The following is a 25,605-nucleotide window of genomic DNA, read 5'->3' on the forward strand; positions in this document are numbered from 1 at the left end:
GGGTAAGACTTAGCTTATCCATGTCCTTGTGTGCACTTAGGTTTAGCAGACTTTCTTTTTTGTTGTTATTCTGTTCAGAAATCTGTGCAGCAAATGGTAAACTCCCTAAGGATTGGGACTGTGTCTTCTTTCCCATACTTCCAGCAACTAGCATATTGTCTGAAATGTACCTGAATGTTGATGTAATGAATGTTGCTTGAATAAATGAATGAATAATAGAATGACAAGCAATGAATGTTGTTTGAATAAATGAATGAATAGTAGGATGAATAGTAGGATGACTTTTTTAAAAGAAAAATTAACCAGTCCCAAGGATATACATACCAAAGTGACTGCTACAAGACTTTGATCTTGACAAAGGTTTGTTATAGTTTATCTCATATCTCTTCAAAAACAGTGTTTCTGTGGCATTAGCCAGAATAATGGCCAATTAAAAGAAGGATTTTCCTGCCCCTCCACTCCTCCCCCACAAATCCATTTGGTCTCTAAATACAGTAGCCCTCATAACATGGAATAACACATCCCTTTGCCTCTACATCCAGCTTCTCTGCCTCCAAAGTAGATCTTCCCTGACCCCGTCTCTTGAGTGAATAACTCTCCCTTTCGTGACAAGCAAGTAAATGCAGCTTTGTGTGTTGGTCTGTTTTTAGTTCCAGTGGTCTTTATGTCACTCTTTGACATTGCAGAAATTCATTTCCCTATATCTTGACTGGTGATGCGTCAAAATGAGATGGCACGTTACAGTGATAAGAGTTTAGGAACTGAGCAAAAGCCACACCTGGGTTTGGATCCCAGTTCTATTATTTAAGTGAACTTTAAGCAAATCAACTCACCATTTTACATTTTCATTCTCTCCCCTGTGTAATGGGATATCAGGTGCCTACTCAATGAGATTCCAAAGAACATAAATAACCCATAGAAAGCAACTTGTACATAGAGAACTCAACAAACATTAATAAAGTCTCATTCACCTTCCAGTCCATAGAAAGTAAACCTTGCTTATCTCTTTCTCTCTCTCTAACCTCAAACCCTACAGTTCCAAGTTAGGGTTAAAACCCTCATGTTTATACCTATCACTGACATTTGATCTTCACTGCAGCCCTATATACAGTTGTCCAAAGTAACTGGACTTGCATTTACTCTGAGTGTTCAGACCATGTTATAGGCAAAGTGCGGGTCCAAAGGCTGTCATGTGCAGTGCAAAGCCCCATGGTAGTTTTGTAACGGCAGTAGAGCACTGTGTCATTTCATTAAATGGATATTTATTCAATGACTACTACATTTTATTAAATGTTTATACATAAACTTGCATTGGCAAATAAGAAATGTTTAATCTGTATTGCAGCAGTGCTGAATTTCCTATCCCTATCAAACAATTGAAAGTATTTTTTCCTGGAGAAAGTTATTGAATGGAAGCAGAAAATACTCTAAGAACTACTATTTTTATGAATATGTATACAAAGTAAAACTAATCACATGAATACATGTCCTTATTTCAATATCTTGAGTAGGATACATATACCACATTAATTTTATTGGAGATTAAAGCTGACAAAATGAAATGTATCTTCAGTAATTTATACCTCTGCAAACAGCCACACTATGTAGATGGTGGCCGTGAGTTTTCCTGGGTCATTCTTCCAGTCACTTAAGAGTTATCTGTCTGTTTTAATTTTACAAATTCATTAATAAATTCCCAAAGGTTCCTTAAAATACAAAACAAATGAGTACAATGGGTTAGAAAAAAGTACATTAAGCAAAAAAGAAAATTTCAAAATAAACATCTATTTAGGACACATTTACTCAAAAACTTAGAGTAAGACTTTGCAACCCTCCACTTTCTTTCAAAGGATATTTGTAGTAGACTTTTGGCCTTGAATGTAGCAAAGTTTCTCTCTCTACATATGGGCACAGTCCCCTGCAACATCTTCCAGGCTAAGTAGGGTGTGGCAGCAGAGGTAGATTTACCTTGACGATAATGATGTTTAAACGTCAGGTCAGTTCATTCTCACTGCCAAGACTATGGAAGGAATCTTCCCTCTTTTGTATTTGTACTTCTGTATTCTTTTCCTTTGGGGATAATACAAGGCCTCACAGAGCCTGGATCTACCTGTGTGGCTCAGTCAACACCCATACTAACATCTTTTCTCCTCTCTTTGCCATGTACACTGGCAAGTGGAATGGTTCTGTTTTCTGACTCCTTTGCAGCTAAGGGTGGCCTTGGGATGTGGTGCTGGCCAGTGAGATATGGTGGAAGTCCCTGGGAGGGGCTTTCCTTCCTAAATACAACAGAATAAGCCCATAATGAGAAGCTCTTTACCACCTGTCCTGTACTTTCCCCTTTCTTCCCACATGGGACACGGACCCAGTGCCTGAAGACAGCCACGCTGAGGCCCTGAGGAGGAAAACCATCCTTAAGGAAAGCAGGGAAGGAAGAGAGAAGAACCCTGGTTCCTTGATGATTTCATTGAACCTACGCCACCAACAACTAAACGTCTTTTTACTTGTTGATACAATAAGCTCTTTCCATATTTAAACCATCAATGGTTTTCCCAGGCTTTCCAAATCCTGAGATTTAAACTATGGTACCAAGTCAAACAAAAATTAACTCTATAAAATCTAAACGTGTGTAACAGATAATACAAATCAGCATTTTATTTTTAAATTAAAATTTTCAGAATCATACCTGTATAGGTTGTTTCAAAGATTCAGTATCACTGAAAGCCATATAATTTGAGAAAAGAAGCCACTCGGAGCCCCACGCCTCCCCACCTTCCTGATCCCTGTCCATGAGGATTCACCCTCAATCCATCAGCATTGTCCAAAGAATTTATTTCTAGATTGCTGAATAATATATACAGTGGAGCTTGAAATCTTGGACTAAGCATTCTTAAGCACTGGAAAGCATTGAGGATTCACCCTCAATCCATCAGCATTGTCCAAAGAATTTATTTCTAGATTGCTGAATAATATATACAGTGGAGCTTGAAATCTTGGACTAAGCATTCTTAAGCACTGGAATGGATGTGTGACATGCATGTGTGAAGTGAACACTCAGGAATGCAAACACTTCAAAAGTACCGTCCAGTGTAATCTAGTTGTAAATGGACGATCTTGATAGTTTCAACATCAGATTATTATGACAGTTCCTTTCCCAGGGCATCAGTACTCACTGTTGCTCCCCCTCACTCAGCTTGCTCTTCCCCATGATCCGCTTCACATGGTTTTCAATAAACTACCAAGAATCAGAAATCACTTGGTCATGTATAATGCATGATACTGCTCATGGGTAATGGCGGTGACGTTGCCGATTACATCCAAATGCATTACCACTTCTAGATCAGGCATAGCATACCACTTCATACTGTATATAATACATATGTAATTAAGGCAGCACTACCATCTACGAAACAACAAATTGTTACCATGCATTTCGGAGGGCTATCCTGGAAAGTCATTAAGGGAGCCAGTTCATTACATTCCTTGTCACCAAATAAACTTATTACAATTAATTTTTATGTGCAGAGGGGTTAGAGAAATGGTCAATTCTGATTGACACATTCAACTAGTAAAAAAAGAGTGCTTTTCTTTTCATTAACACATTAATTTACACCTGTCCAGTTTTAAGCTAATGTCTGCATAGCGAGATATTCCTGGCATGAGAGAAAGTTATCGTTTAGAAAGATTATGCATATACTTTCATATTTGGTTTATGACGTAGTACGAGAAGGCACTAGGGGGAATATTTTTATTGAAAAACATAGATTTGCACAAACTTACTTGTATTTTCTTCTTTAAAATTTTATTTTCTGTCTCCAACTTTATAGTTTCAGTCTGAAGGAAAAATGGTTTGAAAAGAAAGATACTAGGTTAAGAATATTTGTTAAATATTTTTCCCCATTTATGGAACAAAAAGTATTACGTGAATGCTGTTATTCTAATTTCAAAAGTATTCAGCAGCACACCACTTAAAAACAATGAATAAACAAAGCATGACTTGAAGGACATTTATTAAAACAGAAAGATCCTGGCCCTCTGGGTCAAAAACTAGAGAAGGTGGAAGCTGATGTTGCAAAAAACTGGAGAAGCTTAGGGAAGTTCCGGAGTAGAAGAGTTACTCATCTATCAGAGCTAATAATGGAATTTTTAAGATAGCCAGATACAGTATAAAAATACAAACAGCAATAAGTCACATAATATCAGTGTTAACTGATTATAAACTGTAATGTTAAGAAAAAAATTTTGAGTTGCCATTCACAATAGTAACAGATACCAAAACGTCGCAAGAACAAAAGTAATAAAACATATTTAAGACCAATGCATTAAAATAAACAAATACAAAATGATCCTAGATGGAGTGCTCACATTGTAAAGCTGTCACTTCTTCCCTAATGAATTTCTAATTCATTAGAAGCACAATAAAAATACCAAGAGTATTATTACTGAAACTGAAAAATCAGTTAATACTGTAAATGACAATATCCAAGATAACTGTGAGCAAAATAATGATGAAGAAAGGATATCTGCTCTTCCAGATATCCACCATATTGAAAAGGATTCACCATTGCATCATGAGGCTGGATAATGTAAATTAAGAAGTCGGGCTGACTTTAAATCCTAATTCTACTACTTGATGCCGTGAGCTTAATCAAGTTACTTAGTATACCTGTGCCTTGGTTTCCCTATCTGAAAAAGAGGGTTAACTAACAGCATCTATCTCTTAGGGTTGTTGGGAACTAAATGAAATAGTATTTTTGTATTGTTTACAGCAATATCTGTGCATTGTAAATCCGTGATATGTTTAGTAATTTTTTCTTCTGGTTAGAAATAACATTTCGAATCCAGATCCAGATACCAGTTACTTAATAGGATAATAAATGCAATTCTATGGTACCCTCCAGTATCTGAATTAAGGAGCCAAATATAAATAATAAATATTTAAAGTATTATAAATTACTGATATGGAATAATTATAGGGAATCTTCTATTTCCTAGGTTCAATCCATTTAAAAGGGGTCTTAATTATGAAAGAAAAGTTTACATGATTTTGCATTATAACATGCTCACAATACATAAAGCTACAACTCGTTTTCACTGTTTAAAAATTCAACTATAAATTAGTGTTTCTTCTCAAGACAGTTTTAGTTTAAAAAGGAAGGGGCAGACTCTAAATGAAAACACAGAAGGAAATCTGAACAGATTATTTTAAAATAGAGAGAGAGAAATCAAAACAGGTTTAGACCACCCCCACCTTCCTATACACTTTATAATTTGACTTAAAAAGAAAAAAAGGTAGTACTGGGAAAATATATGTAACTCTATAACCAGGAAGAAAAGAATATTCAAATATCACTTATAAATTCTTTAAGTAGAAGTTGTATTGAGTCAGATTCTGCACAAATAAAAATTAGGTCATAACATTAAAAGTTTGGGCATCATAGCATTTCAAAACATAGATCATAATTTATATTTTATTGTTTATCAAGAAAATGGTTAGCAACAATTGATAAAGTCTAATATAGTAGACCCTCAATGGCAGTAACTAATCCTATCTTCCAGCATAACTGTACAACTTGTATGGAGTCTACGTGGCTCAATAGTAAGTATAAGGACTTTGGGGCCCAGAAGAATTAAACTGAATCCCAGCTTTGCCACCTGTATTCTGTGTCAAGTTGGGCAGGTCACTTAGCCTCTCTGGGCTTCAGATTAAACTACATAGTATATATTAGACACTGAATTATGGGAGTAATTTTTATGATAAACATTTTCTATACAAAATTGTTAAGTTTTAAGAGATGTCAACTGACCTGAAAGAGATCCAATTTGACCCTTAACAGAGCTGTACAGAATTTTTATCACCTTCATTTTTGTTGTTTTAGCTGTATGTCTTAATTATTCTAATCATTTGCTATAAGTGTTTTGAAAGGAAAATATGTTTGGACCAAATGTTATGTTATTTATTTTTTCTCTATTGCAAAATCAAAACGCTTCATGTGTTTGCCAAGGTCTTCCAGCAAAAGAACAATGTAAACATTCAAATAAACAATTTGCATACCTCTAAGCTTTTAATCTTTTTCTCGGTGATATGCAAAATTCCAGTATGAACCAAAGTTGTTTTAATTTCTCTTTCAAGAGCTTGAATTTCATCCCATTTATTAAGCACTTCACACCTCTTTTTTTCAACCTTCTCAATAAGAGTAAGGCACTCCTCCTTCATTACATTTTTCTCAGGTGATTCTGGAATATTTTATAAAAGCAAAGTATTCTATGTTTAATACCTTAGTCCTTATTAACAACATTATGTATTAACAATATTATGTATGTTGCATATAGTTATAAACTATAATGTAACTGAAACTTCAAGCACATCCATAAAAATTATCTGATCCAAGTTAAGTATATGTATTTCATTGCCTTGGTATCTATATATTTTTCTATGTTGTGAATCTTTTCCTATTAAAAATATAAACAGTAAAGGCATAGCAACTGAGATAAAAGGAAAAAATTATCTGATCCAAGAATGGGGGGATTACTCCTTTAATTCATTTATGTAATTGATGAGTATTTATTGAGTGCCTAACACAGTGTGGGGAAGATGCGTGGATGGATGACTTTACCAGAGACGTGTGACTAAGTTGAGACCAGGAGGATGAACAGCAGTCAGACAAGCGGGAGGGTGTGGGGAGGAGGCGGAAGGGCAGAATTTGGCACATTCAGTAAAAGGAAAGTTACACAGTAGGCTGGGGGCACTGCAGGACCGGTGAGAGACATGAAGAAATGACACTAGAAAGGAACAGCGGGCAGATCAGGAAAGGTCTTCTAACCTGCGTGAAGAAATCAGTCAAAGCTGACTTGAAGGCTTTTAAAGAAAGAACTGGGTTTAAACCCAACTTGGCCACGGCCACTTACTACAAGCCCTGTTGACATGGTTGTAGGGAGGAGAGTGAAGACGCCTGCCAGTGGTGTTCTGACTTGAGCTGCCATGCATTTGGAGATGCCATTCATTGAAATTTCCAAGGACATGAAGATTCAGAGAGAGCGAACCCAACCTTGGACTTGTTGAGTTGACACTCACGTGCCATGTCCAGTAGGCAGTGGCATATACAGATCTTAAGCCTAAAAATGTATTTTAGCAGGGAAGAGATTTAGAATCAAAGACATGTGGATTGAACCAAAAACATGCTGGGCTCCAATCAATATCAGTATTCAAGGAGTACAGAGAGGCGGTGGAGACAGAGAGTAACTCACTGCTAAGGCTGCTTTGTTTTCAAGCAGCACAGCTAGATTCTGATGAGTGGGAGGTTTTAATTTTTTGAGAAAGAATGACTACTCCTTTTTGACAGGAAAAAAGGCAGAAAGAGCGATCATGCCTACTTATACATAGGTAAGCAGGACCCAAGTCATTGCCATCACTCAAACTTGCCAAATTTGGAAGAAGGGAAAAGTGGGAAGGTAAGTTTTGATACATGATGAGCTAACAGAGCAGAAACAGTCATTAAGCCTCTACACGAACTCTGAGAGATACTACAAAATAAAGTCTTTGATCCCCACCTTGATCTAACCTGAGGGTTTCACCTGAAACAATTAACTGTCAGCAAAGAAGCCAAAAGGAGTGTGACCCAACTGTTCCTCTTTTTTACCTAAAGAGCAAGACTGTCATGTCAAAATGGGGGGAATGCCACAGAAAATGTGTATGGTTGGAGAAGGCTTGCGAATGAGAAAACTTTAGAAAAAGAATAAAGGAGGAAGAATACAGGACACCAGATTTCTTCTCAAAACCAGTCTCAAAACAGGTTAGACTTGTGAGAACAGCCTCAGAGACGCCGAAAGGAGAAAAGTAATTCCAGGATGAGTTAGTGTGGAACAAACCTGGAGGAAAAATGACATTTGAGTGAATCATAAATGTAAACAGTAAAGATTAATGAGCGGCATACTTAATTGAACTTATTTTCGTTATTTAATCAAACTCTAAGTTGCGTATCTAATTTTGAGATAATTTTTAATATCTTTAAAATATTTTATGTTTAAATATCTTTAAAATTTTTTAATATTTTTAAATTATTTTATGTTACTTCATAAATGTTCACAAAATGTAATTAATTTCCTGTGAACTGTGTGTTCCTGTTCACATGTAATAATGATGCAAGAAGGAGCTGACAGGCAGAGCAACTCTGCTGTGCCAGGCCCTGGCCCTGTGCTCTTGCCTCACACAGGTCATCAGGCTGAATCCTCCTAATGACTGAGGGAAGCACTGTCACTGTCCCCAGTGAACAGGCAGCAGCTGAGATGAAAGCAGTTCAAATGACAGCCATGTGAGTGGGTTGCTGTGATGGGCAGGTTGAGGACGATCTGCAAGAGAGGGCACCCCAGACCTGGACAGAAACTCATTGTTGTCTGGAAAAGCTAACTCCTCTGATCCAGGAATAAAGATGTAAAGGTTGTGAAAACCAGGCTGGGCTGTCTTCCTTGCTGTTACCCTGGAAACCACAGGCCATGGCCCCGCTTCCTCTATTTCCATCTCACTTGGTTGTGCTGAAGTGTTCACTGTCTGCCCCCGCCCCTAAAAACTATTATATATTTCAAGACACTTTCTCTAAAATCAACAGCGTTTAGTCCTTCAGCACTTCCTCGAGGGAGCTGACTCTCATATTTATATCATTTGGTCAATTTTCCTAGAATCTATTCCAAATATCTTGGTCAAAGCTTGACCTAATTCTTGCTACATAAGGTCCTGAATTCATTCAATGTTCCACTAAAACCCACAAAGATCCTGGAGGAAAATGAAATGCACACAAGTCGTCTCCTGTTACAGAGAAACTCAATAACCCAAAGTGCCCAAAGCAGCAGAAACTGGGATAATGATCTTGGCCGTGACATAATCTCTTAAAGAAATCAACTGCTTCCTTGTGTCTTTAAAGTATTTCATTTAAACCACTTCAGATAAAATGAAAACTTACTGAATTTCTAAAGAACTTGATGGGGGAAAAAGGGAATAAAACGTAATAATCTCTCTGAAAAACCCTTTCAAACAACTAACAGAAGAGACCATGAACAGTGGACAAGGTTTGAAGATTCCTCACCCGAAGGTCACAGCAAAAGTCACATCAGAAGATCAATCACACGGTCACTCACCTGATCTCTTCTTAGTGGATTGCAGCAACATGCGTTCCAGCTCCAATTCACTTTTGAGTCTACGGTTTGGTGAGAAAACATAGTGATGTGTTAGAACCCTGTTTGTACCATTTTCCTTTTGTCTATTTTATACAACAGTCCTAAAATTGAGAAATAAGAACAGATCTTCTTAGTTTCTAACAAAAAAGGTGATTTGAAGATGTATGAGCGCCTGGATCAGTCAAGTTCAATAAACAGAAGAATACTTTCTTACCAAGATTGCCTAAGCCACTGGTAAAGGAGCTGGTCTTACAGCATTTATTGATATTACTTTGTGACTTGAATTTTTAAGAAGCAAGGGGGTAAGAAACCTAGCATTTTACACTCTGAAGCCAATAATGAAACAATGAGTCCAATAATGGAAAAATCCTACCGATATTGGAATACATGTTGCATTTTCCCTGTTAATTTTGATTGTATCCCGTAGATAAAATTTACAAATACCACTATATTAAATCCACTAAAAATAAAACACAAGAAATTTTAAAAGGAGGAAATAAAACCTTTGTTATCTCTTTGTATCTTCTTCCTCGTTCAAAATAAACTACACTGACTATCTCTAATAGATTTAGAGAGAAAAAGGAATCAAATAAGTCTTGCACATACTGAGGGAAACCCTGTGATTTGGTGAAAAACATCAACACCACAAATATTTTAACACTGCCTTGTCTACAAGGGGCTTGATGGTTTAAGATTTTCATACGCATTAACTCATTTTATGACAGACTAAAAGAAACAGAAAAGTATTATGACTCCAAGTTTAAGAAATTAAGGTTAAGTGCGTTAATAATAATGGTGAAAACCTTTTCAATATGTATTTCAGAGGGTTCAGTCTCCACAAACTTTTGATGTGCTGTGTTATATGAGACTTCCCTGGTGATGCAGTGTTTAAGAATCTGCCTGCCAAAGCAGGAGACACAGGTTCGATCCCTGGTCCGGGAAGATCCCACATGCTGCAGAGCAACTAAGCCCACGCACCACAACTACTGAGCCCATGTGCTCTAGGGCCCACGTGCCGCAACTACTGAGCCTGCATGCCACAACTACTAAAGCCCTCATGCCTAGACCCAGTGCTCCACAACAAGAGAAGCCACCGCAATGAGAAGCCCATGCACTGCAACGAAGAGTAGACCCCGCTCACCACAACTAGAGAAAGCGTGCACACAGCAACGAAGACACAATAAAGCCAAAAATAAATTAAAAAAGAAAAACCTTTAATGTGTTACAGTTCTAAATTTACTTATGTTTCTATTTCACTGCTTTGTTTTTCTTTCTGGGGATTTCCATTACATATAAGTTGGATCTTCTTTGCCTATCTTTTATTTCGACCACGTTTTCTCCAACTCTTTTACTTTATTTATCACGTTTTAATTCTCTTGACTGTTTCTTGATTTTTCTAATGCCCCTTGTTACATTTTCATTCAAAACAATTCCTCCCTGGACATGTCCTAGTTTAGGCTTGATCTATAATATAATTTTGACTTTTTCACTGTCTTTCCTCAGTTGTCAAATCTTGTTTCATGGCCTCCTCTTTTGCTGCTGTTGATTTCTGTGTTTAGTTTTAAATTTATGACGCAAGGTTGTTTTTATACCCTGAAATGCTCTTTTGAGAATATTTGGTTTAGTTTGCAGGGCTGTGGCACAGTTTTCTTCTCCAGCTGTTTGTTGTTGTTGTCAGATGTTAGGGATTTTCATCAGCTAAATCATATGGGTCCTTATTTTCTGTTTTCCTTTTAGAGTCAGCTGTGTGGACACAGACTCTGCATTTTTATGGTTAGGGCTCCTAGTTTGTGAGATTCTTAATTCAAGAAGACACTTTTCTGTCAGAGCAAATTATACTGTTGTTTTTGTTGTTTGGGTTTTATTTTGTTTCCTTTTTTTTTTTTTTGAAGAGACGGTAAAACAGTAGTGGGAGGGGTTGTGTGCCCTTTGATTTTCTTCTCTTAAGGGGTTTTAAATTTCTCTCCCTTGCTAATTTTTCTCTTCCAAGTATGCTGATCACTTCCTCTTAACCCTCTTCTCACCCATATCATCATCTCAGAATTGTTTCCTTGCTTCCACACTCACTTTTATGTCCCCTTCTTTTGAGTCAGTGCTCTGGTGGACCTCCCAGTAACCTGTGCAGTATTCTCACTTTGGGTGGTTCACTCTCTCTCACACAGTGCTTTTAAGACAATTTTAGGATTTCTACTAACTCCATTCTTCTCTCTGCCCCAGACTGACCTTGCTTTCACCAAGTTTTGCAGAAAGAGAGTAGACAATATTTCACTGGCACAGAATGTTTATTTTCTATTTTCAGGTATTTTGAAATTAGGACACTTTCTGTCTTTTAGTTACACTGAAGGCAGAGTTTTGATTTTTGTTTCTTGTTTTGTTTGCTTGAGCATATTATGAGTGTGTCAGATTTACTTTCATCTTTTTTTTAATTCTTTAAAAAAATTATACCCTATCAGGTTGTGGTTTCACCCTGAAAGACTAATCACAGAGGTTAAAAGATTTTCTAAGTTAGAAAAATAACTAGGGCATTCTTAAAAGCTGTCTTGAATTTGCAGCATACTCAGCCCACAATAAATCCTCAGGGGACAACTGAAGATGGCCTGAGATTCCTTCCGAAACCTCCCCAAACTCCCCTCATAGAAACACCAGATTTAGTAGAACATCCTAGTCACGTGTGTGACGGTTTGTGCAAGACACCCGGCGACCAGCTTGGTGTTGATAAAGGCAGGGTGCCACACCCAACGAGGCAGGAAAAAGTGTAAAATATGCTTGTCACATGGTTTTAAGACATTGTAAAATAAGTGTAATCCCAGCATAGATCAACCCTCACTTGTCATTACGGTCCAGGGCTGCTTTGATGGCCATCACGAGCACCCTCAGCTCCTCCCTGGCCTGGTTGACATCTGCGGTCCTCACCCTCCTCGTCTCCAGCCCCTGGATGTGAGTCAGCAAAGTCTGGGCAGAATGAGGCCGTAACAGGTGAGACAAACACAAAGCAAGGGTGAGGATTTTCCTTTTTCTGTTAATACAGTGTGTTCAAGATGTCCTGAGTCAAAATACAAATTCTAGTCAAAATAGGTAAATAGGGAGGACAGAAGGGAGGGAGGAATATCAGAGGAGGGATAGATAGCCATGTGAAGATCTGGATAAGGTATATATTTTTTAATTTTAAGTTTTTATTTTCCTAAGAAATTTAGAGTGGTGGGATTTCACTGTTGGTTTGTGTGGGGGAAGGAAAGTGCTGAATAAAGTGCTTCAAGCGCATTATTATCAGCACTGCAATTGTTTTTCTAATTAGTGAGAAACGATATTAACCCGATGGCTATATATGGATATAAAGTGATGCTTCTCAAATGTGGTGAAACAAAGGTCTCTGCCTTCTTAAGTGACGGGCTGCCAAGTTTCCAGAAGCAGAAAGAAGGATCTAGTGCCTTGACGTCCTGGGGAATTTTTCATTCTGGTGTTTGATTGGGATATAGGCATATATGTTCCTTTGTGACTTAACCTCAATAAGTAAAGAACAGGGTAGACCCCCAGCTGGAGCCATTTCTTATTCCTGCCAAACAAAAGCTTTTTTCTGAAGCACGAAAAGCTCAAAACAAAGAACACCATGCAAACATGTGATTTTCGATTAAGAGCTAAGTTAGAACAGACTTCCTTATGAGGCTGTGAATTTTTTTTTTCATAGACAAAGTAAGGCATTCTTCTTCCCAATTTATAAGATAGAATTTTTAAACTTTATTGAAAATGTCAAAAGTCATCCTAGCTACAGTGCTATATTCTCTTAGTTTTGTAAGTGATAACATCATTCCTGTAGTCCATCTTCCTTGTTAACATCCACAGGTGTGGCTTAAGCCTAGAGGGAACCCCTGGAAGTTGGCACAGTGAGAGGAGGTAGCCACAGTTTATGTGGGCTGTTCGCTCTCCCCTGAGGGTAACAACTGTCCATGCTTTCCAGTAACTACTAACGTAGCACCCTCTATATCCCCAAGCCATTAACATCTATAGCTACTCCACGGTTTGGGACTCCAGAGAGTCCCATCTCTGCTTCCAACTTCCATGCTGTGTCTGTGTCCAAACTTCCCTCTTCCTCTAAGAACACCAGTCATTGGATTAGGACCCACCCTAACGACCACATCTGAACTTGATTACATCTGCACAAACCTTATTTGCCAAGAGGTCACCCAGCTTCCAGGTAGACACTATTTCACCTCATTGGGAAAATGCAGAATGTGCAGTTTGGAAGGAGCTGGGGAGGCATCAGGAGACAAGGACCACACACGAACTATGGCAGCAAATATTCAGTAAAGAGCAGCTTAACAACAGTGTTGGAAACTGGAGATGTTTGTGGGACATATTCTTACTTTCATTTTGCTGTCATAACAGATTACCACAAACTTAGTGTCATAACACAAATTTATTATCTCTGTTCTGTAGGGCAGAAATATGAGTGGCTTTTGGACTCTGCTCAGGGTCTCATTGGGCTGAAATCAAGGTACAGGCTGCACTGCCTTCCTTTCTGGAGCTCCAGAGCACAAACTCTTTCCATGATCATTCAGGTCATTGTCAGAATCCGGTGCCTCGAGGTTATAGGACTGAAGTCCCATTCCCTTGCCGGCTGTCAGCAGGGTCCACTCTCAGCTCCTAGGGGCCTCTCTCTAGTCCCTGCATCTGGACCCTCCACCTCACAGCTCCCAACGGTCCTGAATTCTTCTCAGGCTTAGAATCACAGAACTCTGACTTCCCCTTCTGCCACCTCTCCCTTCTGACTTCAGCCAGGGAAAGTTCTCTGCTTTTAAGGGCTCGTGTGATTAGATTGGGCCCACCCAGTTAATTCAAGATCATCTCCCAATTTTAAGGTCTGTAACCTGCCGACTCAGACACGTAAGTGTCAGCTTCCAGGGGGACACTGGCTGGATACACTGTAATCTGGAACTCACAGGAAAGATTGGGGAGATGCATACAAAGCCAGGAGCCATCCGTGTAAGGGATCTCATCTACCAGCAGAGAGTGAGGAGAGAGAGAGGGCCGATTCTGAGAGAAGCAGACACGCGAGGACTGGGTTACAGAAGGACAGGCCTGCAGAGATCATGGAGAACTGGTGGCCAGAGATACTGCAAAAAACAAGGAACGTGTGTGCCTACCCTGCCCATCCCTCACTGTTGCCTTTACCTGGAGTGTCCTTCATGAGTATAAAGCCAATTCCTATTAAAAGTGTCAGCTGTTCTAAATTATGGAGGCACAAATGGGACTTCTTTGATTCAGACAGGTTTCCAGTGCTCAGGAAATAGGAAGAAATAGGTTCTACTTAAGGCTTGCATGATTGATTGTTACCTTACACTGTTCTGTGGGCTGGGTCTTCAGAAGCAATAACATGTAGAGTTCATACTCATCCTATAGAAAGCAAAAAAGAGAAGAAAAGAAAGAAGGAAGAAAGGAAGCAAGGGAGAAAGGAAAGAAGAAAGAAAGATCCATTGGAAATGTGTTATGAGATTACAGCACAATGTAATATTCTTTGCATATGTAAATAAAATAGAGGCTAAGGATACCAGTTCAGATCATTTAAAAAAATATAAGGGGCTTCCCTGGTGGCGCAGTGGTTGAGAGTCCGCCTGCCGATGCAGGGGACACGGGTTCATGCCCTGGTCAGGGAGGATCCCACATGCCACGGAGCGGCTGGGCCCGTGAGCCATGGCCGCTGAGCCTGCGCGTCCGGAGCCTGTGCTCCGCAAGGGGAGAGGCCACAACAGTGAGAGGCCTGCGTACCGCAAAAAAAAAAAAAAAAAAAAAAAAAAAAAAGTAAGAATGCTCCCACAGTATATTAAATAGTATACATACTAAAATGTACAAAATCTCACCATCTTTAAAGAATATTAACTATTGAGGACTTCAGGATAGAATCACAAAATACCTTGACACATGTACAACATATGACCTCCTGCCACTAGGATGCTCCGTGGATTTGGGTCCTACTGACCTTCCAGAGATGGAGATGTTCTCTGGAGGGCAGACCACCACACCCTGCTTTTAAGCCTTGCCTGTTTTGGGGACTTGGACAATAGCAGATTCCACAAGCAACCTAATTCCAACTCAGCTATGATGTGATGGTCACTTTCACCATGAAATCACAACAAACTTAAAACTCCTTAAAGATTCATATAAAATTATATCTGCATAACCATAGAAGTGTCTGTGTTACATACGTGCAGTTTATAAGAGTTTATCTACAATTAGGAAGCTTTAGTATATATATATGGGCTTCAGGAGTGAGCTAGCTGGGTGTTTATCTCACGTGACCCATTTATGACTCATGTGTCTGTAGGCAGATTCCTTCAAGACTCCGTGAATGATTCTCCTCATGTGTAGAATGGACACCATGATACTCGGCAGAATTTCTGTGAGGCTAGAGCTCATGTGTGCAAATATCATGCATGGCTCTCAATTGTTATCTGGGAAAAGCATGTTTCTCTTACCTTAATTTCTTTCAAGATATCACCAAATATCAAAGAACTATTGCAAATATCTTCAAAGACTTCTCCAAAGACCTGTAGTCTGTTGAACTCTTCAGGGTCACAGACACATATTTTCTGGAGCTTCTGGAGGAAAAAGAGAACCAGCCCGTTTCAGGATGACTTCGTTTTCCTTTCTGATTACTTTCTCAGGTTGAGGAATCAGACACCCCACGGGGCTTTCTATCAGGGGACACAGGTCCCGCTCCCCAGCGTTGGGTCTCAGCAGAGCTGAGTGCCAAACCACCTGGGGCTGAGAACCTATGTTTGCCTGATTTTTCTTTATTTGTTCCCTTGCATCCTGTGAATCAGGGATTCACTCTCTGCCTCTGCAGTGTCCTCAAGGTCCTTCTCTTTCTATCAGTCCTCTCAGCCAAACATCTCATCACTGGTTATTTCACATGTAGACTCTTCCCTGCATCCTCACCCTTCCCATCACTAAGTTGCACTCTCAGCCCTCGGTCGCTCACGGCAGCATGTCCCACGACGCCAAACTACCTTCTAAAGACCGCTTGGCTCCTACGTGGATTTCACCTGCATCCTCAACCCTCTCCTCGCCCTCTCTTCACGCTCTTCCATAGTGAGTTAGGCCAACCTCTTCCTCAGGTGCTTCTGCTGTCGCAGGGGCACTTGCTTGACTGTAGCTGCTCTGCAGCATCCATTACTATCCATGACGACATCACCTCCAAGGCACCACTTTCCAAACTTAACCTTCTTTGATTTCACCCTGTTACCATCTACATCGCGTGGGATATTCTCAGCCCTTTTCCAGCCTACCTGGGCAAGTAAGTGAGGTGTCGGAGAGCCAGCCTCCGCCCACAATCTTTATTTATTTATTTATTTATTTTTGGCTGTGTTGGGTCTTCGTTTCTGTGCGAGGGCTTTCTCTAGTTGCGGCGAGCGGGGGCCACTCTTCATCGCGGTGCGCGGGCCTCTCACTGCCGCGGCCTCTCTTGTTGCGGAGCGCAGGCTCCAGACGCGCAGGCACAGTAGCTGTGGCTCACGGGCTTAGTTGCTCCGCGACATGTGGGATCCTCCCAGACCAGGGCACGGACCCGTGTCCCTTGAATTGGCAGGCAGATTCTCAACCACTGCGCCACCAGGGAAGCCCCGCCCACACTCTTTAGACTCCCGGGACTGGCACCGGTACCGATAGCATCGCAGAACTGCCCTCCTTACCTGCTCCAGCTTCTTTTCATGGCACGTCGCCACCTTGCTCCCAGTGAAGTCCCTCTTCAAGACATCTTGCTTTGCAAGAACTTGTTTCTGGAAACTCATGAACTTCCTGTACTTGTCTGCTTTTGTTATGCCAGCCAAGTGTGAGCTGAGGTACAGGAACTCGTCCCTGCCTGGGGGCCACATCGCACACTCACGGCTGGACTTCACTTCTTTGTACTTCAGAACCTTCATCTTGGGCCATCTGAGCTCTTCTCTCTCTGGCCGTTCGGAGGCACCTTCCTCTCTCAAACCCTTCTTTGGAATCGAATCCTCCTCCGAAGCGTGGGAACCACGTGTCAGAGGGTTCAAATAGCTGAAGAGCGGTGTGCTCTCGGCATCGTTTGGGCCCACAGCTGTGTTGATGCCAAAAGAAGCTAAAGCACCTTTCATCTTTTTAGTCTTCTTGTCAGACGGCTTTTCTCCTCCCAAGACGTTTGCCTCCTTGGGCCTGTTGGCATTGGGCCAGTGATGCAGGATTGTCTCCAGAGGCCTGTCGAGCTTGCTGGGGTTCAGGTGTCCGGAGATGTACCTGTAGACATCATCTCTGTGGTCCTTCTGGAGTTTGTTCAGAAGTGTCCTTAGACTGCACAGAGTCTTAATACCTGGTGTCTCACAGTGTTTCCACCTTAGGTAAACTGGTCAGGAAAGACAAGAAGAACGTTAAATACCACTGTAGCTCCACAAAGAGGCTGTAAGGGGGCTGTGTGCATCGGCTGAGCGGCCATATACCTCTCCCAGAGCAGGACCCACACATACAGAGAGGAGAGAGTACAGGCCAGTCTGACTGCAGACGAAGGGTGAACCAGGGCACGTGATGGGCAGCCGCCCTCAGAAAGCCCAGGACCCGCAAAGCCAGGAGGAAGGAAAAGGGGATTCTGATCCGACAGGGCATTTCTTACTCTCTTAGCAAAGGCTCTAGGAGAAAAATCTAAAGGCATGGTCATAATTCTTAATGACGCTTGAAGACAGCTATGCTAGGGAATAAATAAAGGTGTTTCTCTTTCTCCCTTAAAACTGAACATCTCAGGAGTCCTTGAGCAAACGGATCCATGACTGATGAGGCGTTCACACATCCCCCGCCCCGTGTAGGAAGGAAACGAGCCACAGAGTGAAACCTGTGGCTGTGCTGACAGGGGCCCAGCTCCCTCCACAAAGGGTCCCGGAGGTAGGAGTCCGTCTGGGCACTGGGAAACGCCGGCCTTCTGAATCAGTTCCTAACTGTGTGAGTGCAAAGACCTTACATAACCTCTCTGAAGCAGCCCCGTCCTCTGCACGATGAGGAGAGCCGTCTTCCTCTGAAGGGCCGACTGCCAACCAAATGGAGCTGCTTTCGGCAAACGAGCACATGGATGGAGTAGACACTCCGTAAAGGCCACCTAGTTTTATCAAAGGACTGCAGTCCAGGGAGCACCTTCTCACGCTTCTGGTAGGACAGGGGTGGCCCAGGCTCCAACGAGACACGGGGGAGGGCTTTCTTCCTGGGCTGTCGCTGAGATGCTCACGGAGCGGCAGACCTGGTGCACGACCTTCCCAGACAACGCTGGAGGAATCAGCCAGCAGACGTCATCGTATCACTGCCTTGTTACCCGAGCTGGGAGGGGCCCTGGGAACAAGGCAGTGAACCAGGCCCATCGGGGCCCTTGAGGGCCTGTCCTGAGCTCTCAGAGGCCCAGGATTCACCTACATCCACACCTGCCACACCCCCTCAATCCACACGACAGGCCCGCCTGTAACTAGGCCCCTTTGGTGACAGGGAAGCCGAGGGGAGTTTTGTGATCAACTCAAGTCCCGGCACCTGACAGGTGGCAGCGTTGATTTCTGAATGCAGCAACTTTACCCTAACTGTTGGGTTCTTCCCTCATTCCACAAGGGCTCGAGCAAAGGGGGCCAGGGCAGGGCTTTCTGGGACCCACACCAAACCCCTTCCTCTGGCCAATCCACGTCTGAAAGCAGGACCATAAATCAGGACATGTCATTGTCTCCATTGCCACCTGAGAGAAGAAATGAGGGCCCAGAGGGTATGAGGAGGGGTAACAGCGACTCGTGCTGCGTGGCGAAGCCCCCTACGTCCAGAAGCTTCACACCGCCAGACTAGCTCACTACTCCATGGTCAGCACTTCAGCCCGCGGGCTGAGCTCTCCACGCCAGGATCACAACGAGGATATCAGGGTGCGGGCCTAGCTGGGTCCTTGGAGGCTTTTAGGGGAAATCTGACCCTGGGCTCAGTCCTGTTGTGACAGAAGCCAGTTTCTTGCAGGTGTTGGACAGAGGTCCCCACCTCCTAGTTTGCCTTTGGCGGGGGTCACTCTTGGCTCCTGGGGCCACCCACCTTCCTGGCCACACGGGCCACCTTCATCCCTGAGCCAGCAAGGGCACTCTGCATACTTCCCAAGGCCTCACCCTCTGACTCCTCCCCTGTGACTGACCTCATGTGATCAAGTCAGGCCCACCCTGCACTCTCCCTGCCGTGAGGTCATTGGTGCCATGGGACGCAGTGCAACCAGAGCGCTTGCCTCATGTTCGGTCCTGGGATCTGTGCTGGGCACGTACAGCAGGGGGCAGGGAACTCAGGCCACCCCAGGGCTCTGCCCACCCCAAGCCCAGAGCCCAGGCTCCCTCTGCACTGTCCCAGGTGGAAAAGAATCATCCTTTCCCTCCTGTGCGGTTGGATCCTGGAGCAAACACTTCTAGCAATGGGATCCTTGAGAATTTCCTTGCTAAGTAGTTTAGTACTTCCAAGAAACCAATTAAGAAATGTTAAAAAAATTTTTTTCAGCCAGAATTCCTTTTTTCTTTTTAACCTTTTATTTTATATTGGAATATAGTTGATTAACAATGTTGTGACAGTTTCAGGTGTACAGCAAAGTGATTCAGGTATACATATACATGGATCTATTCTTTTTCAAATTCTTTTCCCATTTAGGTTACATAATATTGAGCCGAGTTCCCTGAGCTATACAGTTATCCACTTTAAATATAGCAGTGTGTACATGTCAATCCAAGCCTGTTTTGTAAATAAGTTCATTTGTATCAAGGAAATATTAAAACATTAATAGAACAAGTTTTCAAGACAGATAATCATAATTCATCAAGCGCACCAACACGCAAAGAAAGCACTAAAAAAACATTGCATCAGTTGGGCTTCTCCAGAGAAACAGAACCAGCAGGATGAATATATAGAGACAGAGGTTCATTGTAAGGAATTGGCTCACACAGTTATGCAGTCTGGAGAGTCCAAAATCTGCAGGGGAGGTAGCAGGCTGGAGACAGAGGACACGTCCAAATACCTCCTGCTGGAGGATTTTCTCTTGCTTGCGGGAGGTCAGTGTTTGGTCTATTAAGATCTTCAACTGATTAGATGAGGCCCACCCACACTATGGAGGGGAATTTGTTTTATTCAAAGGCTCCTTACTTCAACGTTCATCTCATCCAAAAACACCTTCAACAGAAACATCCAGCATGTTTGACCAAATATCCAGCCCTGTAGCCCCACCTAAGCTGACGCCTAAAATTCACCATCACACACATTAGACCCACTCTTTTTGGAAAATGGGAGGAGATGACTCAATTGTGTTTTCCTTTGTTTATTCTATTTCCAAAAATGAGTTAGAGCCACCAGCAAATTACTTAGTAAAATCAGTTTCCTACTTAGAATTTGTTTTCCTTAGTTTGCAGGAAGACTTGTGTCACTAGACTTGGAGAATCCAGATTCCGTTTCTCTCTGCCAAGACCTTATGATAAGTACCAAGGGTCCCATCTCAGCAATGAATATTTTAATGATTTTTCTAACTGTAAACATTGTGATTTGCGTATACTGCCATCTCAAGCTGACAACCAGGGAAAAAAAATTGAAAGGGTTCATGGAAAATGTGATTTTTTACAAAATGATCAAGGAATAAATTTGCTTTAAGTAAAACCAAACCAACTTTTTGAATAGATACTGATAAGGCAGATACAGTAATAGGTTTGGGGGACTAGATTTGAATTAACAGATATTTCAACCATTATTAGCATTTGATATTTTTAAACACGGGGTGTTGTTTTTCAGTAACTCACCTTTTTCAGAATAGAAGCAACAGATCTTTAACATCAAAATTGTGAGAAATCACTGCCCTGTGTTATCTGAACTCTGGGAACCCTGGCATTCCATGGAAATCTCCTTGGTCTCTTTCCAGAACATCCTACACCACCTGTGTTTTCTGTGCTCTGTCTCCCCCACTTCCATCCTGAAGTCAGCAAATATCCTGGAATGTGTTATTAGCAAGAATTCAGAGACCAGGCCAGGCCAGGTGGGGTGCCAGGCTTCAGACAACCCGGTCCTTCCCTGTGCTCTGTGGCCCCTACCAACTCCTAACAGAGCCTACAAGGGGCATGTTTCCATCCATGTGGACCCTCTCCTTCTGGCTATTTTGCTCTGCCCCATCTTATCCACCTGGAGGATATTTAAAAACTCCTCTCAAGATTGTCATCTTTCTTTCCTGAGCCCAGCAGATGGCATTGGGACTGTTCCCATACACTTCTGCTATGACTCTTAAATTTCCTCAAGGGAAATAACTATGTTGTATTCACACTAGCATCTTTGGGAAAAGATCAGGGGTAATTGTTTAGTTTAATGAATAAATGTGGAAAAGACGTAATGTTTTCAGAATTTTAAATAATAATTTAAAATTTTATTCTGTACCGCACACTGTGCGCTCTCTCTCTTAGGGGATAAAGCAAATGTCCCACCAGGAATCTTAAAGTCCGATAAGGAAGAAGATATGAACACCTGTGATAAGGGAGAATACAGGTGCTGTGGAAGAAGCACACATTACAGTGTTGACTGAGAAAGGAAAAAGAGATCTTATGTCAATTATCTTTCTTAAGTTGGTTGAGAGTGGAAGGCAGAATAATGGTGCCTCAAAGATGCCCACCTCCTAAGCCATGCTCCTGACAAAAGGACTTTGCAGATTTAATTAAAGTTATAACCTTAAAATAAAGAGATTTTTCTGAATTATCTGGGTCCAGTCTAATAAATCCCTAAAAGCAGAGAACTTTCCCTGGCTGAAGTCAGAAAAGAGAGGTGGCAGAAGGAGAGGGCAGAGTTCTGTGATTCTAAGCCTGAGAAGGATTCAGGACCATTGGGAGCTGTGAGGTGGAGGGTCCAGATGCAGGGACTAGAGAGAGGCCCCTAGGAGCTGGGAGTGGACCCTGCTGACAGCCGGCAAGGGAATGGGACTTCAGTCCTACAACCTCAAGGAGCAGGATTCTGCCAATGACCTGATGATCCTGGAAGGAGTTCGTGCCCTGGAGCCTCCAGAAAGGAAGGCAGCCCAGCCTGCACCTTGATTTCAGCCCAGTGAGACCCTGAACAGAGGCCACCTGAGCTCACCCAGGTTTCTGCCCTACAGAACGGAGCTAATAAATTTGTGTTGCTTTAAGCTGTGGTAATCCGTTATAGGAGCAGCAGAAAACTAATACATTGGGACAGTGAGTGGAATGTAGGTTTAGTTGATCTGTGATAGGAAGGGTGGGACAGTGATGACAGGGTGGCGGAAGCTAGTGGCCAGCAGAAGGGGCAGCAAAATCCCTAGACAGCACTGGCATTTCAAGGACAGCAGGCATTGCAAGAAGAGGTGACGGGTGACCACCCAGAGCCCACCATCTCCGTCCCCCAGGGACCCTAAATGGAAGAAAGCAATGACACCTCCCAACCTTACGGAGAAGTGCGACTTCAGTTTCTTTACTTGCCTATTAAAGAAAGGATGACCTCCAGGGCTGACCGACCGAAGAATTGCCACCGCTGTCCATTGCACTTCCCATGGCTGGAATGCGGGCATCTCAGCCTCACTGGCACCGAACACCGACTCTGGCCTTCTACCCACTTTACCTGGTAGGGGTTTGCCTGGCAACTAATTTTTCTTCCTACTTTTAATTTACAGATTATGTACTTATTAAGAAATACAAAAATAAGGTGAGATGCTTTTCTACGTCCAACCACCGAGTTGTACTTTTACACGCGAAATGAAGTTACTTTATGAACTTAATTCTGTAGGGCAGTTCCTGAGAGTCAGGGACGTTAACACGGATGTTCCGGCAAAGTGGGCTTGGAGGTTCTGTCTCAACCTCATGAGCTCTACTCTGGGCGCCCACCTCCTTCCCGCCCACCTCTCCCGGGAACAACATTGACACCCTCACGGGACACAAAGAAACAGGTATTTTGTGCAGAACTGTCTGAATGATCGGTACGATGGAGGCAACACACCTGGAAGCAGACAGGAGCTTGACAAGAGCTAAAGTAGCACAATTAGAAATTCTTCTCCCTCCTAGTGTTGAGAACACTCGCCCAGGGAGGGGACTGACACGATCGTTTATATTCTTTATAAAGAAGAGGGTTTTTCTTAAACGCAATTAGTATGTTGAGTAATTGCACGCAGAAGAAATAGTCAAAGAACTTACAAAATCACGTTTTAAGCAGCGAACATTTCCAAGACTCTTTTGCACTCACACCGGCTGCTGTTCGCCTTTATTTGTTAAGTTGGGCGATTCCTGCAGTGCGTTGACTGGGCCATATCCCTGAGACCAATTCCAGTGTGCATGTGAGGGAAGCTCGCGTTCTGGCTGAAAGTCTCCATGAGACATTTGAGGACGTTCAGAAATATGGCCCACTTCTGAAGAACTTAGGGGCAGGACAGGAATAAAGACACAGACATAGAGAATGGACTTGAGGATATGGGGAGGGGGAAGGGTAAGCTGGGATGAAGTGAGAGAGTGGCATGGACATATATACACTACCAAATGTAAAATAGAGAGCTAGTGAGAAGCAGCCGCATAGCACAGGGAGATGAGCTCGGTGCTTAGTGACCACCTAGAGGGGTGGGATAGGGAGGGTGGGAGGGAGACGCAAGAGGGAAGAGATATGGGGCTATATGTATATGTATAGCTGATTCACTTGGTTATAAAGCAGAAACTGGTGCACCATTGTAAAGCAATTATACTCCAATAAAGATGTTAAAAAAATTAAAATATAAATAATGAATTAATTAAAAAACAGAAATATGGTCCAGCCACCCTTGAACTAGACTCATTACCTTGTTGAAGAAACAGTAATAGTAATGGCAAATTTAACGAGTACTTAAATTTGGTATCCTAATCACTTTACATGCACTAGCTCATTTAGTCCTCACCACGGCCCCAGGAGATAGGTGCTCTTACCATCCCCTTTTGCAGATGTGGACACTGAGACACAGGTGGTTAATCAGGTGTGCACGGCTCCCGGAAAGCTGCTTCCACAGCCCATGGTCTCACCTGCCCACTAACCAATGCACAGAGGCCAGTACAAACGCACTTGGAAGTAATAAAATCCCATTAAAATATTCTATAATTCAGACTGCTTCAATCCAACAAGTTTTCTCTCTGTCCCAAATTCATCTGAATCATCAGCATTTTCAGGCACGCTGTGTGATGAGATAGCAAGGGCTTCAGAGTCCGAAGACCCAGGGCGAAGCCTGCCCCCCGTTTGTAAAATCACTAACGCAGCCTCCAGAGAGATGAATCTAAATCAGAGATGGGGACGCACTTTGTACGCAGCGGTGCGGAGCTCCTGTGGTTTGCGGTTGTTTAGCGAGACTGTGGAAGGGCCGTGTGCTAAAAAAAATCCTGAAATGTGGTTTTATAAAAAAGAACATACTAACAGCATCTAGAAATGTCCCCCATCCTCCCTCCTCCCAGAAGACACTCACACACACACACACACACACACACACACACACACACACATCCGACCTCTTTCTCTGCCTTTTATTATTGGATTTTCTGAGAAGTTTCCAATCCCCAAATCCAGTCCTAAACCCTGGTGATCCAGGAGCTGAGTTGCAGCCACAAGAAAGGTTTTGATTCTTCACACTGGGTTAGAGAAGCTGGGTTCCTAGGCAATCAAACATCAAACACCAAACACGAAACACTCAATGTCCACTTACATTCAGGCTTCGAATCCTCAGCCATCACCACCTTCCCACTGCAGCTGCTGAGGCTGGGAGTTGCCCTGGAGACAGACAAACATTCCAAGTCCCTCCCCCAGGGCTCCTCTGTTGCTGGGCAACCAGGGCACACAGCCCCCTGCCAAGGGATCTCTCCTCTGACCTCCTCATATGCCTCTGGCCTTCTTGAACAGGGAGTACTAGGTTTGCTTGCCTGTTTTCCTTTTTAAAATGCCTTTTTAAAATTTCCTTTTTGTGATTTGAAAAACATCAAAATGCCCTTGCACCCTTTAATTCCTTTCCAAAGCCCAGGAAGCCAAAGGTAAGTGGTCTTTCGTTGGGCATCCTCTATGGAGATGTACAGATTGTACAGTGCACGACCCATCCAACTGTACCTGGAGTTCTAGTGCATAGTCGGTGCCAGTCTCTAAATGATCATTTAGTCATTTTAGTGTTATTATCCCGAAGTTCCTAGTAGGGAATTGAGATCACGTGAGGTGAAGTAACCTGCCGTTGATCAGTTAGCAGGGAACAAAAGCATGTAAATTCACATTTGGCTGCAAAGTCCGTGCTTTTTCCTCGGGCTACCCATATGTCAAGGGAGGAAACTCTAAAACCCTCTTAAGATTCTTATCTTTAAACACTGTATTCAATTTAAATTTCTTCCAGGCAGAGGGAATTCAGTGCAGTGGAATGCTGCCTCCTCTATTCTCAGGAGACGTCACGCTGAGCAGCCCTCACGACTCACCAGC

At 42.4% G+C, this 25,605-nt stretch overlaps 1 protein-coding gene across 1 annotated transcript; it reads right to left on the minus strand.

Moving 5' to 3' along the window:
- Positions 1 to 1,648: 1,648 nt before the first annotated feature.
- On the minus strand, positions 1,649 to 24,878 carry LOC309831520 (uncharacterized protein C6orf118; the record flags this gene model as incomplete). The annotated part of the gene is made up of 10 exons (XM_082668722.1): positions 1,649 to 1,706; positions 3,174 to 3,235; positions 3,781 to 3,834; positions 6,056 to 6,237; positions 9,133 to 9,191; positions 11,999 to 12,123; positions 14,503 to 14,562; positions 15,642 to 15,764; positions 16,857 to 17,530; positions 24,854 to 24,878. 10 exons carry the CDS (start codon positions 24,876 to 24,878, stop codon positions 1,649 to 1,651), a joined length of 1,422 nt encoding a protein of 473 aa, XP_082524848.1.
- Between the last annotated feature and the right edge of the window lie 727 nt (positions 24,879 to 25,605).

This window comes from Grampus griseus, assembly GCF_964374135.1.
Source record: "Grampus griseus genome assembly, chromosome: 13".
Taxonomy (NCBI): Eukaryota; Metazoa; Chordata; class Mammalia; order Artiodactyla; family Delphinidae; genus Grampus; species Grampus griseus.